General features: G+C 44.4%; 1 protein-coding gene and 1 pseudogene across 1 annotated transcript; both read left to right on the top strand.

Annotated features, from left to right (window-relative positions):
- The first annotated feature begins 3318 nt into the window (after positions 1 to 3318).
- LOC101391389 (olfactory receptor 13C7-like) lies at positions 3319 to 4276 on the top strand. The gene is given in 2 exon segments (XM_087419611.1): positions 3319 to 3656; positions 3658 to 4276. Coding segments are annotated over 2 exon segments (957 nt in total).
- A 7821-nt stretch (positions 4277 to 12097) lies between these two features.
- On the top strand, positions 12098 to 16063 carry LOC101391140 (olfactory receptor 2S2-like; annotated as a pseudogene).
- The last annotated feature ends 1646 nt before the right edge of the window (positions 16064 to 17709 follow it).

Below are 17709 nucleotides of genomic sequence, written 5' to 3' on the forward strand. Positions count from 1 at the left end.
GAAAAGAACAAAGTCTGAGTAAGAAAGAACTCCTCCTGCCTGACTGCCTCCAAGCTGGGACATAGTTTGTTTTGTTTGTTTGTTTTTGTTTTTTCTGACAGTCCCTCCTGTACTTGCCTTGTCTTGACCTTGCATTGATAAAATTCCCTCTTCTCTCTCCATGCCTTGCTGCTTGGGTTGGCTGAGGACACTCATTTCACCCCACATAAATATTCTGCTTTGGCCTGTTCCTAAGAGTGGTAAGTGGACCACAGCAAGAGCGTGGAAGCAGAAAACATAAAGCAAACCGTTCTCTCTGGTATTTCTGCCAGATATCTGGTATCTGGCCACACTACAGCCCTGCTTGACCGACCCAGAAGAGGCTATTAAAACCATCAGCTTATATTCTCAGATTAGTTTTCCCCTAAATAGTGGCAATTTTTCCCTTTCTTTAAAAAACTAGGTTTGCAATTGTTATTCAGTTTTTCAAAGTGAAACAATGCATTGGACACTGATACATTTATAGGTGGTAAACTATGAAGGAAATCAATAGAATGTATTTTTGTTTTCTATTGCTGTGTTACAAACTACCACAAAACTAGCAGCTTAAAACAACACCCAATTATTACCTAACAGTTCTGTAAGTAAGAAGTCTTGGTGGGCTTGGCTGAGCTCTTAGAAAAAATCCACTTCCAAGCTCATTCAGGAGGAATACAGTTCCTGGGGGTTGTTGGACATGGTCCCCGTTTCCTTCTGGCTGTTGGCAGGGGTCGTTCTAGGCTTCTTGTGCCAGTTCTCTGGTGCTTGCTTGTGGCCCCCTCCATCCATGGAATCCCTCCCATGCTTTGAATCTGACTTCTACTTCTGCTGCTAGCCTGAGAAAACTCTGCTGATAAAGGGCTAATCTGACTGGGTCAGGCCCACCTGGATAATCTTCTAATCTCAAAGTTAACTGATTGGAGACTTTAATTACATTGACAAAATCCCTTCACAGCAGCACCTAGGTTAGTGTTTGACGGAATCACCACAGGACGGAAATCATGGAGTGAGATGGGGATCATTAAGATTCTGCCTAGATGAAAGGGATTTCCATGAAAGTCAGAATAGTAGTCACCTCTGGAAGAGAGGGAAGAAGGGACTATAACAGGGGAGAGAAATAAGAGGTGCATTTAAGGTACTGGAACATTCTAATTCTTAACCTTTTGGAGGGTACATCATCTATATTTTATTATTTTTCCTTAAATATTGCACATATACTTTTTACACTCTTCTGTATGTATATTTCACAGAAAGAAAAAATAGATGCAAGGCATAATGATTTATGACCATAAATGTGCCATATATTTGATTCTAAGATTTGTAGAAGCCAATGCACAAGGCAAGCATGTTTCATTTATGGAAGAAGTGGGAGGAATCATCCAAGTCTTTTATTTGTTCCTGACACTGGGCAAGCTCCTCTTGTACACCAAAGATATCTGTGGAACAAGAGCTCGACACATGTGCCAATCACCAACCCCAGTATTAGTATTAAATGAGAAGGGGAAAACTAGAATGTGGTTAAGAAACCATGGTGTGTCAGAAAACAGTGGTCCAGGTTTAAGATGCTTCTAGCTGCTGCCTGGGCAGTCACAGCTCTCAGTTTGGATCTTGGAAGTGGAGGTGTTACCAGATCCCAATGGTAAACCAGCCATGATCTCACAGAAGTGCAGATACAGGATACTCATCACAGGCACGTAAGAAAGACTTCAAACAACAGGACTTCTGTGATCAACTGGCCTTTTTCAAGCCCATGGCTGCTATACCGGTGTAACTCTCAGAAGGCAGGACCAGATTCATTTATGACTCTCCCAATGCACTTTAAAGGCCTGGCCTATGCTATTAGCTCAGAATCTATTTGATGGGACACAGAGAATAGGGGACCTTCTAGGTTACTTGCTTCTTTCCAACCCTGAGAGCCTGAATTTGGAAATGGCCAGGGATCCTGAGATGCAAGGACTCGTCCTGTACAGTGGGTTTCATATTCTCCAGGGTCTATCTGCTGAGAGTTCTCACTGATTGGGGGTTTGTGTTAATTCCGGCAGGGCCAGGATGACTCTTTCTCTCTAATGCTTTCCCGTAGCTAGCAGATGGGTACAAAGGAAGGGAGGGGAAGAAAGTATTTCTGGAGGGACTTCAGAATAATTGGATCCTGGGGACATAATCTCAGATGTATAAAAAGTTTCTAAACTTTGTCACTTCAATTTCTAAATTTTAAATCACTTCAGGGACTAGAATAATCCCAATAGCAGGGTGGGATTTAAATGGCTCTATATATGCGATGGATGGTCCCTTGTGGATTTTACCCAAACACGGAACAAAGACAAGAAAACTTAGCTTTCACCCATTTCAGGTGCTAACTGCGCTGGCTGCTAATTTTAGACCAGATTGGCTATTTTCGGCCTCTTGACTATTCCCAGACAGCAGAGAAGTGATTTTCTTTATCAACTTATTTACAAAAAAGGTAAGAGAGCACTTTTAAAAGAATATGTAAATTCTTGTGGGCCCAGCCCCATTCCTGGCCTCATCGCTTGTAACTAAGTGGCATGACGAGAATTTTGAGGAAAGACAAAAGGACGTCTCAGTGGTATGACAGAAAGTCCAAGAACTAGGAATTCATGAGATCATTTGGTCTCCGGGATGGAAGATCTCTAAAAACAATCCATTCCAGGGTGAGTATTAACAAATGGAGGCCCAGAGAGGAAGAGGGACTTGATTCCCACGCACTGAGTGACCGGCAAAGGCCAGTTCTTTGGTTAGTGCTCTAGAGGAGATTGGCAGGTGAGTGAAGGGATGAATGAAGGACCAGCCCAGGGGCCTGTGGATTGTGAGAGAGAACCATAAAACAGGAAGAAGGTAGTATCTATCAGTGCTTGGAGCGGGGAATGGTCAGGAATTGAAGAGGAAGAAAATCACTTATTTCTACTAGTCCTATGCCCCAAAGGGGGGAAAACATACACATGGAGTATAACACTTCTCACAAAATTGATTAAAATGAATCAGCCACACATGGTGTAACTTGAAGTAAATATGTGATGGCTATCTTGAATGTGATTAGAAAAATTAAATCCAGTCAGGTGACATTTCAAACATCTCTATGGGCAGCCAAACATGACAAAGTAGATATTGATCAAATTCTCTGTATTTTACTTAGAACAGCGCAGGGATCCCCACAGATTGCCAGAGCTGTTTTCCAGTTGCTCAACAAAGTGAGTTTCCTCGCTGGCTTTCTTGCCACTTAAGGCATCAGGGAATCATGAAGTTGGCTTTCTGAGTTCCTGCAGGTGACAGAGCAGATGCACAATGTACAGGTCCAGTTGGACCTCTCCCGTGGTGAGGTTCATCCTCCTGGGCCTCTCAGCACACCCAAAGCTGGAGAAAACGTTCTTTGTGCTCATCCTGCTGATGTACCTGGGGATCCTCCTGGGCAACGGGGTCCTCATCCTGGTGACCACCCTTGACTCCCGCCTGCACACGCCCATGTACTTCTTCCTGGGGAACCTCTCCTTCCTGGACATCTGCTACACAACCTCCTCAGTCCCCCTCATTCTCGACAGCTTCCTGACCCCCAGGAAAACCATTTCCTTCTCAGCCTGTGCCGTGCAGATGTTTCTCTTCTTTGCCATGGGAGCCACAGAGTGTGCTCCTGAGCGTGATGGCATTTGATCGCTATGTGGCCATCTGCAACCCCCTCAGGTACCCTGAGGTCATAAGCAAAGCTGCCTACGTGTCCATGGCTGCTGGCTCCTGGGCAGCTGGAAGCACTACCGCCATGGCTCAAACATCCTTAGCAATGCGACTGCCCTTCTGTGGGGACAATGTCATCGACCACTTCACCTGTGAGATCCTGGCTGTCCTGAAGTTGGCCTGTGCTGACATCACCATCAATGTGATCAGTATGGGGGTAGCCAGTGTGATCTTCCTGGGGGTCCCAGTTCTGTTCATCTTTGTCTCCTACATGTTCATCATTGCTACCATCCTGAGGATCCCCTCAGCAGAGGGGAGGAAAAAGCCCTTCTCTACCTGCTCTGCCCACCTCACAGTCGTGGTTATCTTCTATGGGACCATCCTCTTTATGTACGGGAAGCCCAAGTCCAAGGATCTGCTGGGAGCAGACAAAGAATATATTTCAGACAAGCTCACCTTCCTCTTCTATGGGGTGGTGACCCCCATGCTCAACCCCATCATCTACAGCCTGAGGCACAAGGACATGAAGACTGCTGTAAGGAAGCTTGTGGCTCAGAAATGCTTCAGCCAGTGATGGTGGAGAGGTACTAAAGGTTCTATGCTCCCTGGTTGCTCTCACCCGAGGGTCTCAGAGGATAAGATGAAGGGCCAACTTCATCGAAGTTTATATAGGTAAATCTAGTTATACAGAATCTTATTACACAGAAGAGCTCTCTGTGAACAGAATGCGCTTAATGGGACTTTTTTCACCCCATTCTGTAAGAAATTCTACACAAATATATGCTTGTTCACCTAGCCCTATAGTTCTCCTTCTCTGTGTTGGATACTGAACAAATTGATGTCAGGGAAAGTAACTCTTCAAGTTTCATTGTTTAACTAATGAAAAGCTCTAGTCTGTAGGTCTGTAATTCAGTTGCTCTGTGGCGTCTTTCTTTGAACATATTTGAATGGGTCCTTACTTTTACGTTATCTTTCAACTTTTCCTACTCCATATTAAATAGTAATATTTTTATCTTTATGCTCATTGTTTATTTCTCCTTATTGTCGTATTAATTTTTTTGTTGTTGTCATATTAATTCTCAAAACTATTTCCTAGATTGTTCCCTCCCTATGTTGCCATAATTAACCTCTTTCCTGTGTACTTAATCAAGGTCCCCACCAGGAAATCATTCACGCCCTTAGAGCATAGACGGGAGGGAGGAAGATGTGGCAAAACTGATGCAAGCACCAAAAGCTCAGGCCTTTTTTCTTTTCCCTTTTTGAAAATGTTATTCACCCCTGCGTTCTGCTCCTAGATAGCCTTGGCCTCCCACAGGTCATCAGAGTAACGTGGAAACTAAGAGATGTTGAGGAGGATCACACGAACTCTACTAACCACCTGACCTGCCTTGAGCAAGCATGAAGCTAAGTGAGGGCCATCACTTGCTTTTCTACCTAGGAATCCCCAAAGCTACACAGTAATCAGAGGGAGACAGAGGTGATGTTCACCAGGAGCCATCTAAGGATCACCCACATGATTGGTGAGGAATGTCAAGCCAGCTCCCAATAGTAATCAAGCTAGAAATCCAGGTAAAAGAATGAGCAGAATAGAAAATCTCTCATAGTTAATATGAACTTTTAATCCAACAGAGAGGAAACAAACTAACAACGAAAACAAACAGCCTTTGCTGAAAAAGAGTTATTGCAGGAAGATGGTGAAAAGGTTAAAGAAAATTCTCAGTAGTATTCTTAGTGGAATTCAAGAGTCTAACGCATCAATAAAACAAGAGCAGACTATAAAAAGAGGCTAGGAGAAAAGATGACTGGGAGATGAGAACATTTTCTTAGGGGAAAAAATACCACATTATTGATCAAATAAAATTCAGTAGAAAGTATTTAAAAGTAGACAGGACATGCTTTGGAAGTAATTTTTAAATTAAAAATAACTTAAGGGCCAGCCCCGTTGCTTAGCAGTTAAGTGCGCGTGCTCCGCTACCGGCGGCCCGGGTTCAGATCCCAGGTGCGCACCAACATACCGCTTCTCCAGCCATGCTGAGGCGGCGTCTCACATACAGCAACTAGAAGGATGTGCAACTATGACATACAACTATCTACTGGGGCTTTGGGGAGTAAAAGGGAAAAAAAGGAGGAGGATTGGCAATAGATGTTAGCTTAGAGCTGATCTTCCTCAGCAAAAAAAGAGGAGGATTGGCATGGATGTTAGCTCAGGGCTGATCTTACTCACAAAAAATAAAAATAAAAAAAATAACTTAAATTGCTCTCCTAGACTTCAGAGAAAAAAGACAAAGAGATTTAAATTATTTGAGAAAAGATAAGAGGCATGAAAGATAAACTAGGGGATCCATCTTGGAATTCATGAAGAGAAAACATAGCAGATGAAAGACAAATAATAATTAAAAAGAAAAAAAGACAATTTCATTGAACACAAGTTTTAGGTATTTCGTTCATAAAAGATTCATCAATCACCAGGTGAGAATTGTGGCAAAAGACATCACTCTGTAGATCCAAGGATAACTTTTCATTCCCGTACATCCCAAAACAATTCCATGGACTTTTCCATAGAAGAAAAGCATGTTTCCTAACAAGCAATGAGAATATAACTGCCATTGGCCTGCTGCTCTGCAGCCTAAATGTAGAAGTCAGTGGAACTAGGTGTACAGAGTTCTGAGGGAAATGGTTTGTGAGTCTGGAATTGTACACATCCCTGACCATTGCACAGATATGAAGGTTAAAAAGACACTCGCTGTCATGTCAGAAAGCACACACACCTATAATCTCTTTCTGAAAAAGAAATTTTATTTAGAAAGTTCTCCCAACAAATAGTTAAAAATAAATAATTGAAAGAATGTGATGGATATGGCATATAAGAGACAGTGGAGAACAATGAAATGCATAAGACCAACAAATTCTATTTAATTCTTGATACCAAATTGTAAAGATTAATATATGGGGGAATAGTAACTAATAATAGTAATAGTAATTATACAACACATTGAGGTAAACAGTGACAACAAAGCAATGATGTGACTCCAGTTACAATTCTGGATGGCTTCATCAAGCTGGGAGGTTGAATGCAAGGCTGGTTGAGTGGTCAAAGATTGGTCAATGCAAGCTACTATATTAACAGGACAAAAGAGACAAATCACATGATCATATCAAGTGAAGCAGGAAAAGTGTTTCAAAAACAACACCCATTCATGATAGAAACTTGCAGCATTGAACTTGAGGTCCCAGCCAATGCAGTGGGATAAGAAAAAGAGACAACAAGTCTAACACTTTTGAAGGAAGGAAAAAAACTGTCATTATTCACAGATGTTATTATTGCCTACTATGTAAATAATCTAAAATAATTTGAAACATATTAAAAAGAGAGTTTAGCAAGGTCACTAGAAACTAAATCAATATTTTTAAAAAGTCTATTGCATTTCTATATTCCAGCAACAGATTATGAAATATTTTTTAAAGATACCAAGAAATATAAATATATATATTTAAATATAAAATATATTTTATATATTTATATTAAATATAAATACAAACACCACCACATGACTCAGCTATCCCACTACTGGGTATTTACCCAAAGAATATGAAATCAGCAATTCAAAGAGATTTATGCACCCCTATGGTCATCGCAGCATTATTCACAATAGCCAAGACATGGAAGCAACCCAAGTGCCCATCAACAGTTGAATGAATAAAGAAGATGTGGTATATATATACACAATGGAATACCACTCAGCCACGAAAAAGACAAAAATCATGCCATTTGCAACAACACAGATGGACCTTGAGGGTATTATGCTAAGTGAAATAAGTGAGACAGAGAAAGATAAATATGGTATGATTTCACTCATATGTGGAAGATAAACAAACACATAGATAAGGAGAACAGATTAGTGGTTACCAGAAGAGGACAGGGTGGGGGGAGGGCGAAAGGGATAAAAGGGCACATGTGTAAGGTAATGGCTAAAAACTAGACTCTTGGTGGTGAACATGATGCAGTCTATACAGAAACTGAAATATAATAATGCACACCCAAAATTTGTACAACGTTATAAGCCAATATGACCTCAATAAAATAAATAAGTAAATACCACCATACAGGGGTAAATCTGGCAAAAGAGCTCCAAGATGTTTATGTGTAATATTATAAATTATAAAATATTGTGAATGATATTAAAATAAAGAGAGAAATACTTCCCATTCATGGGTTGGAAAACTCGGTATTATAGAGATGTTAGTCTTCCCCAAATTGATCTATAGATTCTATGTAATCCCGGTAGTTAAATCTCAGAAAGAATTATTGTAGAATTTAAGAGGCTGGTTCAATAACTTATATGGAAGAACAAAGAATCAAGAACAGCCATGACACATTTGAAGAAGTACAGGGTGGGGAAAAAGGGAGTTACCCTATAAGGAATCAAAACATACTATAAAGCAATATTAGTTAAGGCAGTGTAGCATTGACACAGGAATAGACAAATAAACCAACAGAAAAGAATAGAGATCCCAGAAGCAGACCCATTCATGTTTAGAAACTTGATATATGACAGAGATGGTATTGCAGATGGGTGGAGAAAGGATGAGTTGTAAACACAACTAGGACAATTGGGAATACACATGTATATCAGGAGAAATGTGTAAAATATAACAGCATTCAGTCAGGAAGCAACCCAATTATTCATCAAAGTTGAATGCATAAATAATCTGTGCTACATTCATATAACAGAATTTAGTGCTACAAATTAGTGAACTTAGCTACACTCATAAACATGAACGAATGTCACAAACATGATATTGAAGAAACAGGTCAAAAAGAACATCTACAAATGATTCAATTTATGTAGAGTTTACTAAGAGGAAAATCTAAACTATACTGTTTAAGGATGCATCATAGGTGACAAAATTCAAGAAAAGCAAGAAAATGATTATAACTTAAATCAGGAGTGAGGTTATCTCTGGGAGGAGAGAGAGGACTAGGAGTGGGAAGGAATAGCCAGGGAGCTTCAAACTTACTGGCAGTGCTCTGTTTCTTAAATTAGGTGGTGCTTACTTTGTTATTCTTTACATTTAAAATATGTTTTACATCCTTTTATATGCATTTATATATGTGTATGCTGTATTTCACATTTTAAATTATTTTAAAAACCAAAAGTTTTAAATACAACAATGTGATGTCACTTTTCACCTATCAGATTGGCAAAGAGCAGAAAGTCTCCAGGTCAACATACTGTTGGCAGAGCGTGGGAAACAGACATCCTCACACACCGATGACAGGAATGTGTAAATTTGGTAATATCTAAAAATTACAAATGTACATAAAACAGATATATTTTACCACATGTGCTAAATTATAAATATGCAAGGATATTTATTTGTTGCAGCACTGATTATAATAGCCTAAGATTGGAAAATCTAAATGTCTGTCAACATAAGACTGGTTAATTAAATCATGGTACATCCTTACAATGAATACATGCAGCCAATTAAAAGAATGAGGCAGCCCTATAATATGTTTTTGTCCAGGAAAACACTCCAAGGTATCTTGTTAAGTGAGAAATCAAAATATTAAGACAGTGTGTATTTGTGCTAAATTTGTCTCCAAAATACTCATTAGTATATGCTTACAATATTTCTGGGAAAAAAAACAGACAAAAAAGTGCCTTGAGGGAGAATTACTGGGTGACTGGAGACAGAGTTAATTTTTATTATATATTCTTCTATACCTTTTAAATTTTGTTTCAAGTAAGTAATACTCACTAATCATGGTGGTGGTGAAGATGATGATGCTATCCATGACGATAAACAGACGCAGGTGTACTGAGATTGAAATCCCAGCTCTGCTGTTCACAAGACACGTGGTCTTTGGTAAACTGCTTACATTTAAAGTCTGTTTCCTCAAATAAAAAAATAGGGGGCTAATAATGCAGTCTCCCAGGGAAGACTGGAAGTCGATACTCAGTACACATGGACTGCTGGGTTTAGTGACTTTATATAGTTTGTGTGAAGTGTCTGTCACGGTGACTGGCGCGTGGGGCAGCTCAATGAACGGAGCTAATTCTGCTGCTGGTTTTTGTTAGGCATCTGGCCTACCTCCCCATTCTGAACATCTAGGACTTCAAACTGGGGACATTTTCTCTGTCCCTGAAGCCAGCCCTGGCTTCTCTGAGACCCTGGGACAAGCTCCGAGGAAGCCGGCCTCTGCTGTGGGCTCCTCTCCACCTCCAGTTGGCCGTGTCCCAGTCACTGCCTCTGACTGGGACAGGGGGGTGTGGTCCCTGCAGCCCCCAGGTATGCTGAGGGCCTGCACTCTGTGCACACTTGACATTCCAACCTTTAAATTGCTCCTGGGATCAGCAGGGTCCCTGTTGGCGTCCACGGCTGCTGCTTGAGGTCTCCCTTCACCGCTGGGGAAATCCCTTGGGATTTCCGGGCCTCAGACCAGGATGACATGTGCTCTACGTGAGGAGTCTGTGGCTGAGACACCCAGTCAGCCTGCACAGCTGGAGGAAGGACGTGAGAGAAACACCCACCAGAGGCTCAAGTTCCCAGGAGTTGGGAGGAGAAGGAAGAATGAGGGTCTCAGAGGTAACGGAAGTGGGGCAGGGGAGGGTCTGGGGTCTTTCCCTGGCATCCAGGGTCTGGCCCGGGGCGCTGTGAGGAGTTGAGAATCCTGTCTGGGATCAGGAGACGCAGAGGAGTGGCCACAAGCAGGACACGGGGGGAGAGCTGGGCTACGGCGAGGACAGAGGCGGAGGCCGCGCCTTCTGCAGAGCATTTCCCAAAGACGGACTTTCCTCCCCGCCCTGCCCCTGCTCCGGGACTCCTGCCCGCAGAGGTGCTGGAGCCGCGGGGAGCAGCGGGGAGGGAGCGGGGCCGTCCCCCACGCTCCCCGGGGCTCCCACTGACCAGGACTCCTGCCCTGCCCTTGCTGCTCCACCCTCACACGAAGCCCGGAGCCGGGGAGGGAGGTGGGCAGGATTCCCACCCCCTCCTGCAGACGCTCAGAAGAGAGGGCCTTCCTCGGGTCAGAGGGTGAGCAGACCCGCGAGCCGGGACCCAGACCCTCTTCGTCTGAGTCCCAGTCTGCGGCTACTCTTTCCTTTTTTCTCCCTTTCCTTTTAGAAACACTGAGATTTTCTCCCCTGAACACAAAGTAACTTGTGCCCATTGTATGGACAGAAAATTTGGTGATACTGAAGTCGTTCAAAGAGGAAGCCCTCGCCCCTGTTGACCTTGCTATAATTTTCTCCAGTCACTTGTATCCACACACGTCATTTACCTGATTGAGATAGTAACAGTGTCTACAATTTTGTCTTCTCTCTTTTAATTTATCATTGTAATGTCATAATATTATAGTGTAAAAAATATAAACAGAAGTTTAATGTCTGCCTAATATTCCCTTATATGAAATGGCTCAATTGACTAAGGCATTTATTGGTGGACAGTTATTTTGTTTTTGTTGATTTTCACTCACAAATACTGCTGTGATGAACGCCATTGTTGCGAGATGCTGGCCCTCCGCTCTCATTGGTTCTTCAGAATTATCTCCCAGAGGTGGGATTGCTGGGGTGATGGGTGTGCAGGTTTTTCAGGTTTTTCCTTTTTCTAGGCACACGGCTCTCCAGAAAGGCCGTAGGAGAGGATGTGCGGCTCTTTTGACCACACTGGGTTGCCTCCCATTTCTCAGCTGCCTGCTGGCTCCCGAGACAGGTGGGGACGAGACCACAGCAAGGCCGGGTCCCTGGGACAAGCGGAGGCACCACACCTGCAGGATGCAGGCGCCAAGGTGGAAGCTTCCCTGCCCCTTGCTCTCCTGCTGGCTGCCCCGCCCTCCCTCCTCCCGCTGTAGGTGTGGGAGCTCTTGGTTTTCTTCCGTCCTGAGTCCCCTCCAAAGCCCGACACAGCTCTACTTCTTGCTGACCATTTCTTGATGGGAAACCAAGCATTCAGATCTCCCCTTAACACACACACACACACACACACACACTCCCCACACCCAAAGGAGTGCGGAGTCACCTTCACCAAGCACTGCTCCCTGCCTGCCTAGGACAGCACCCCGCAGTGCCCGACAGAGTTGGGATGCCCTGGGAAGCACCTGATTCAGCCTTCTCATGCTGCATGCGGGGAAGCTGAGGCCTAGGGAGGAGAAGGGACTTGCTCAAGCTACCCAGAATATCCATGTCACGGGCGGGGGCAGGTCCCACAGCTCTGGTCTCAGTGTGCAGGGTCTTCCTAGTTCAGTTCATTCCAATTGAACCAGCTTTCAATCAGCAGCTTTTCCACGACAGGCACTAAGACTTGCGTGGATGCAGCTCTAACACAGGTCAAATCCTGTACGTCACTCACGCCCACACACATTATCCACGGGCAGAAGCTTCTGTGTGCAAAGATTTGTCTGATGGGAGTGGACAGGATGGCTTCTCTAACAGAAACCGCTTCCCTTGGCCTCTGCAACCACAGCCTGTCCTTGTCACTGTTGAATCTTGTTTGTGGCACTGTACTGTTTGCTTTTGATTTTCTGGAGGGGCCGGGAGAGGCGGTGGGAGGAACGTGAGATAAGTTGGGGCAGAAGTTCACGGTGGGCGCCCAGAGTGGGCCTGTGCTGAGCACACATCCCTCATGCTGAGGGCGGGGGAAGGGCAGTAGGCTTGCCCAGGAAATACAGGGAGACCTCTGGCTGCATGAGGGGAGACCTCTCCGGGATTAGCCCTCTGCTGGGCACAGTTGTGCCCCTCCCTCTCCTCCCAGAAACATTAGGCAATGTCGGGACATTTTTAGTTGTCACAACTCAGGGAGCAGGTGCTACTGGCAACAGGTGAGCAGAGGCCAGGGGCGCTGTTGACATTCTACAAGGCACAGGACAGCCCCCCACGACAAAGAATTCTCCAGCCCAGAATGTCAATAGTGCAGAGGTGAAGAAACCCCGGGTCAATTCAGGGCGGGAGCTGCGCTGCCGGAGAGCACGTCTGACGTAAACTGGGACCAGGACCGAGGAGAGAGCGCGCTGCCGGAGAGCACGTCTGTCGTAAACTGTCTGACCAGGACTGAGGAGGGAGCGCGCTGCCCGCCAGCCCTTCTGAGGTAAACTCTGACCAGGGCCCAGGAGGGAGCGCGCTGCCAGATGGCACGTCTGACGTCAGCTCTCACCGGGACCGAGAAAGGTGCGCGCTGCCGGACAACACGTCTGCGGTAAACTCTCTGACTAGGACCGAGGAGGGAGCACGCTGCCCAACAACACGTTTGATGTTAACTCTCTTACCATGACCGAGGAGGGCCCGCTGGACGACCAGACAGATCAGAGGATGGACAGAGCTGGTTTGGAGAGACAGAATCTTTCAAAAATCTGTGCACCAAGAGAGGGAGACAGCTGTTTGGTGGCAGGAACTCCGACTTGGGCCCTGCGACCCAGCCCCAGCGCTGTCATTCAACCCACGGAGCAAAATCTTGAGCTCCTCTGAGCTTCGGTTACTTCATGTATAAAACTCGAGTGACAATATCTGCTCCATAGGGTGTTCCAAAGAATAGGGCACAGAGTAGATGCTCGTTAATACTAACCATTCGTCTTCCGTCATCCAGCCACTGCTACACACACACACACACACACACACACACACACCCCATTGCAATTAAGAAGGAGCTATCAAAATATTATCGGTGAGGATTCTGAATTTAAAGTCTGGGTAATTGCAGTTTAGGGACTAGAAATCCTCCACACAAAGGCATACGGGCCTTCCTATAAGCCAGCCGCCTGTGTGGAACACAAGTGTGGGGTTAGAGAGCCAGAATATTACACAAGAATATAATATAAACATAAAAGGACAAAGAAAAAACATTCCCTAGTCACCCCTGGCTAAGAATTTCTCCAATATTTTAAGGCAATGGAATTAGAAGTTGATGGCATAAACCCTCCTATCTGATGACTGCGGTCAGTGTGGTTGTTAATATCTGAGCTGACGGTCGGTGGCTGCACAGTTGTCATCACATCATGGGGGTGCAATCACTCCAATCAATCCCTGTGTTGACTTCATCAAGTTCCTCCCCATGTGGGAACCACCACATGTGTTGCTATCAGTCGGTATCTAAAATAGGCAAATCCCAACGCAGACAACAGTCAAGTCTGTGTCACTGATGGTGGACAGACTGAAGAAGCAATCCTTGTTATGGCTGAGCCTTCGCCCAGGCGTGTTTCTGTCTGGATGTGGATTAACACTTTCATACCAGTTCCTTCCAAATGTAACCAAAGTTTGAAGAGGCCTGAAAATTTGATAGTTCTAAGAATTGGATCCGTTTGGGGATTTTCCCCTCTGAGAATCTAAGAAAGGTCAGATTAAATGAAATTTCTATACATTTACATTAAAGAGAAATAATTCCTAGCATTTTCCAGCCATTAATCATAATGCAGAGGGAAAGGCCTTCCTGACTGGGGATTAGCTCTGCTGGGTTCAAGTCCTGTCTCTGTCACCAGCTTACTCAGAAGACTCAGGTCACTTCCCTTCTCTAGGCCTCAGTTGCCTCTACGGGGATGAGAGGATGCAGCAACACTGGAGGATTCCTCACACACAGCTGGAATGTTTGAGGTCCTCAGCCAGTGCTGGCCCACTGTAAGCTCTGTTCCAGCTCTGACCTTCTCTCATCTAAGAGCTAAGGACTCCTCTGCTGTCTCTCTCAGTTATTTTTCTCTTACACACACATGCTCTGCTGTTATGCAGCAAGGACTTCACCACATACCGCACGCCTGAGACTCTTCTCGAGAAAACCTGATGTGCTGCTTTTGTGCTTTGCTGACGAAGAGGGGATGTCACATGAAAGAAGCCAGTTGGACCTCCCCTGTGGTGGGGTTCATTCTCCTGAGCCTCTCAGCCCACCCAAAGCTGGAGAAAACGTTCTTTGTGCTCATCCTGCTGATGTACCTGGGGATCCTGCTGGGCAATGGGGTCCTCATCCTGGTGACCACCCTTGACCCCTGCCTACACACGCCCATGTACGTCTTCCTGGGAAACCTCTCCTTCCTGGACATCTGCTACACAACCTCATCAGTCCCCCTCATTCTCGACAGCTTCCTGACCCCCAGGAAAACCACCTTCTTCTCAGCCTGTGCCGTGCAGATGTTTCTTTCCTTTGCCATGGGAGCTACAGAGTGTGTGCTGCTGGGCATGATGGCATTTGATCACTACCTGGCCATCTGCAACCCCCTTAGGTACCCCGGGGTCATGAGCAAGGCTGCCTACATGCCCATGGCTGCCAGCTCCTGGCTGTTGGTGGTGCTGCTTCTGTGGTACGCACATCCTTGACAATTCAGCTGCCCTTCTGTGGGGACAGTGTCATCGACCGCTTCACCTGTGAGATCCTGGCTGTCCTGAAGTTGGCCTGTCCTGACATCTCCATTAATGGGATCAGTATGGGGATAACAAATGTGATCTTCCTGGGGGTCCCAGTCCTATTCATTTTTGTCTCCTACGTATTCATCATTGCTACCATCCTGAGGATCCCCTCAGCTGAGGGGAGAAAAAAGGCCTTCTCCACCAGCTCTGCCCCCTCACTGTGGTGATCATATTCTATGGGACTTTATTCTTCATGTACGGGAAGCCCAAGTCTAAGGACTTCCTAGGGACAGACAAAGAGGACCTTTCAGACCAGCTCATCCCCCTTCTCTATGGAGTGCTGACCCCCATGCTCAACCCCATCATCTACAGCCTGAGGAACAAGGACGTGAAGGCTGCTGTGAGGAACCTGGTGGCTCAGAAATACTTCAGCCAGTGATGTAGGGGATCATCTGTGATTCTCATTCCCGTGTAAGAAGGGACTTCTAGTCATTACAGCTGCCATTCAAAAGCCAAGTCAAGTTAACTGGAATGGTCTCTCGCCCTTAAGTCCATTTTCAGGGAATGTTTAACTTTTCAGAGTGTGTCTCCTGAGTTTTGGCTATATGTCTGGCAGCTTCAGCAGATGCCAGACAGAAAATACTCTAACTGTATGAAGGCATCCTGAACACATGGTAAAACCAAGGAGATGGGAACAGTAGAGCAATCCCGGTGGCCCTGACTGTGTCTAAGCTGTGGAGTCAGTACAGGGAAGAGAGATGACTCTCCCAGCAACTTTGCCACCCCTACTGGCGTCACCAGGAGAGTCCGGGGGACAGGAGGAAGTGGAACTTGTATTTGGGGCTTTTGTTTATTAGATTCAGTTTGCCTGAAGTGCTAAGAAGAGACAAAGACGAGTTCTCCACATAGAGAGCTTTTGGGTGGGAATAACCTATTTTGATAAACTGAATTTCTTTCTAGTTGTGATAAAACTATTTTTTTGATGCATTGAACATTACGAAACACTGCTAGTAAATTAAATTAAAGACGGTGTACAGAGCTTGAATTTGTTATTTATCACTTATAGCAATTCCCAATAGAAAAACTAGTATTCTGGTAGATAATTCATATTCTGAAAAAAAAAGTAGATGATAGGTAGGTAGATACAGAGGGATGGAGGAAGGAGGGAGGGAGGGAGGGGAAGGAGGGAGGGAGGGAGAAAGGAAGGAAGGAAGGAAAGAGATAGCAGTTAAGTATGTTTGAAGGCTTTGGGGCTACAGTTCGACGGGTTTCTTTGCTCCAGGAATTCTCAGAGACTTTAATATGCTAAAGTACACTGTGAATTTCCAAGAGATAGAAAGTCTGTAGCATTTCCTGAACCTCCATAGTTCAGGACAATAAAAATTGGGAAGCATGTTCTTACCTATGAACTTGTGCAGGTTGCTTAGCTTCTCTCAGCCTATTTCTTCATATTTTAAAACCTAACCACTTAATTTTACTTGGATTAGATAAGATACTGGAAATGAGTGCTTTGTAAATGGTAATTATTAGTAGTATTATGAATGCTGCACAGTGCTATGTGCCATGTAGAACAGAGGAAGACATAGTTCCTGTCTAGAACAATAGACACAGAAGACAGACGAGTGATTCAGAGATGGCAGATGATGGATAGAAGCAGTTTTATGGCAAGTTATATTAAATTTTGAGAATATTGGTAGACATTTAAAAAGATAATTTAGAAAGTGAATCCAATTTTGAGAATATTTTGGAAAGCAAAAATTTTGGTTTTTTTATATTTATTAAAAATGAATTGCATTAGATAAGGATGCACATTTTGTTAATAAAATTTCATTTTCTTAGGTTAGTCAGTCATGTTCCTGATTTCTACTTTGCACCAGTAGAGAATCTAGCGGCCACTCAAGCAAACTTCAGACACTTGCCCAACTGTGCAAAGTGTTGTTAGAAGGGGCTTCAGAGGGCTTCTCGTTCAGTCGTATCTACATGCTGCATGGAGTTCCTCTCCAATATCCCTGACCCCAGTCATCCAGCATCTGCTTGGACACCTACAGTGACAAAGAATTCAGTACTTCTAGATTTGAGCCGTTTCATTCAGCCCTACTAGCAAATTCTTCCTTGCCTTGTGCTAAAATATACTCTCCAGTGGCTACTACCTTCCAGTCCTAATCCAGCTTTGTGCCTCTACATGAAATGCACTAGGCTGCTTCCTTCTGAGATATGAAGATAGTTCTGGTCCCCTCCAGCCTAGACAGCCCCAGTCCTTCCTCCTGTGCCCGAATCACTCAACATTACCCAACTAGCAGCTACTAAACTGTGTCGAGAGCATCATCTAGTTTATTCCAGCAATAGAATATGATATTTCTGAAAATACCTTGGGAATAATACTGATGCTGCTGAGGTAACTCTGTTTCCCCGGGGGTGACTAACATCAGTCTGGTGTAGAGAAACACGTGAATGAAGCCCCTTCTTGTTAGCTGTCCCCTACTCACTTCCTCTTCCTCTGAGTAATGGCAGCCATATCTTTCTATGTTACAAATTACATGATCCTAATGTAGCTGTTAAGTTAGAAATCACGATTTGTTTTCTCTAGGAACAATGGCCACCTCTATCCCACCCTCCAACTTCACATTCCTTGCCTTTCAAAGTCAGTCACCTTTCTCCTGGCCCATGCTTTCAAAAAGAA

Source organism: Ceratotherium simum, chromosome 29, assembly GCF_057802395.1.
Source record: "Ceratotherium simum simum isolate JZ-2026a chromosome 29, ASM5780239v1, whole genome shotgun sequence".
In the NCBI taxonomy this organism is placed as follows: domain Eukaryota; kingdom Metazoa; phylum Chordata; class Mammalia; order Perissodactyla; family Rhinocerotidae; genus Ceratotherium; species Ceratotherium simum.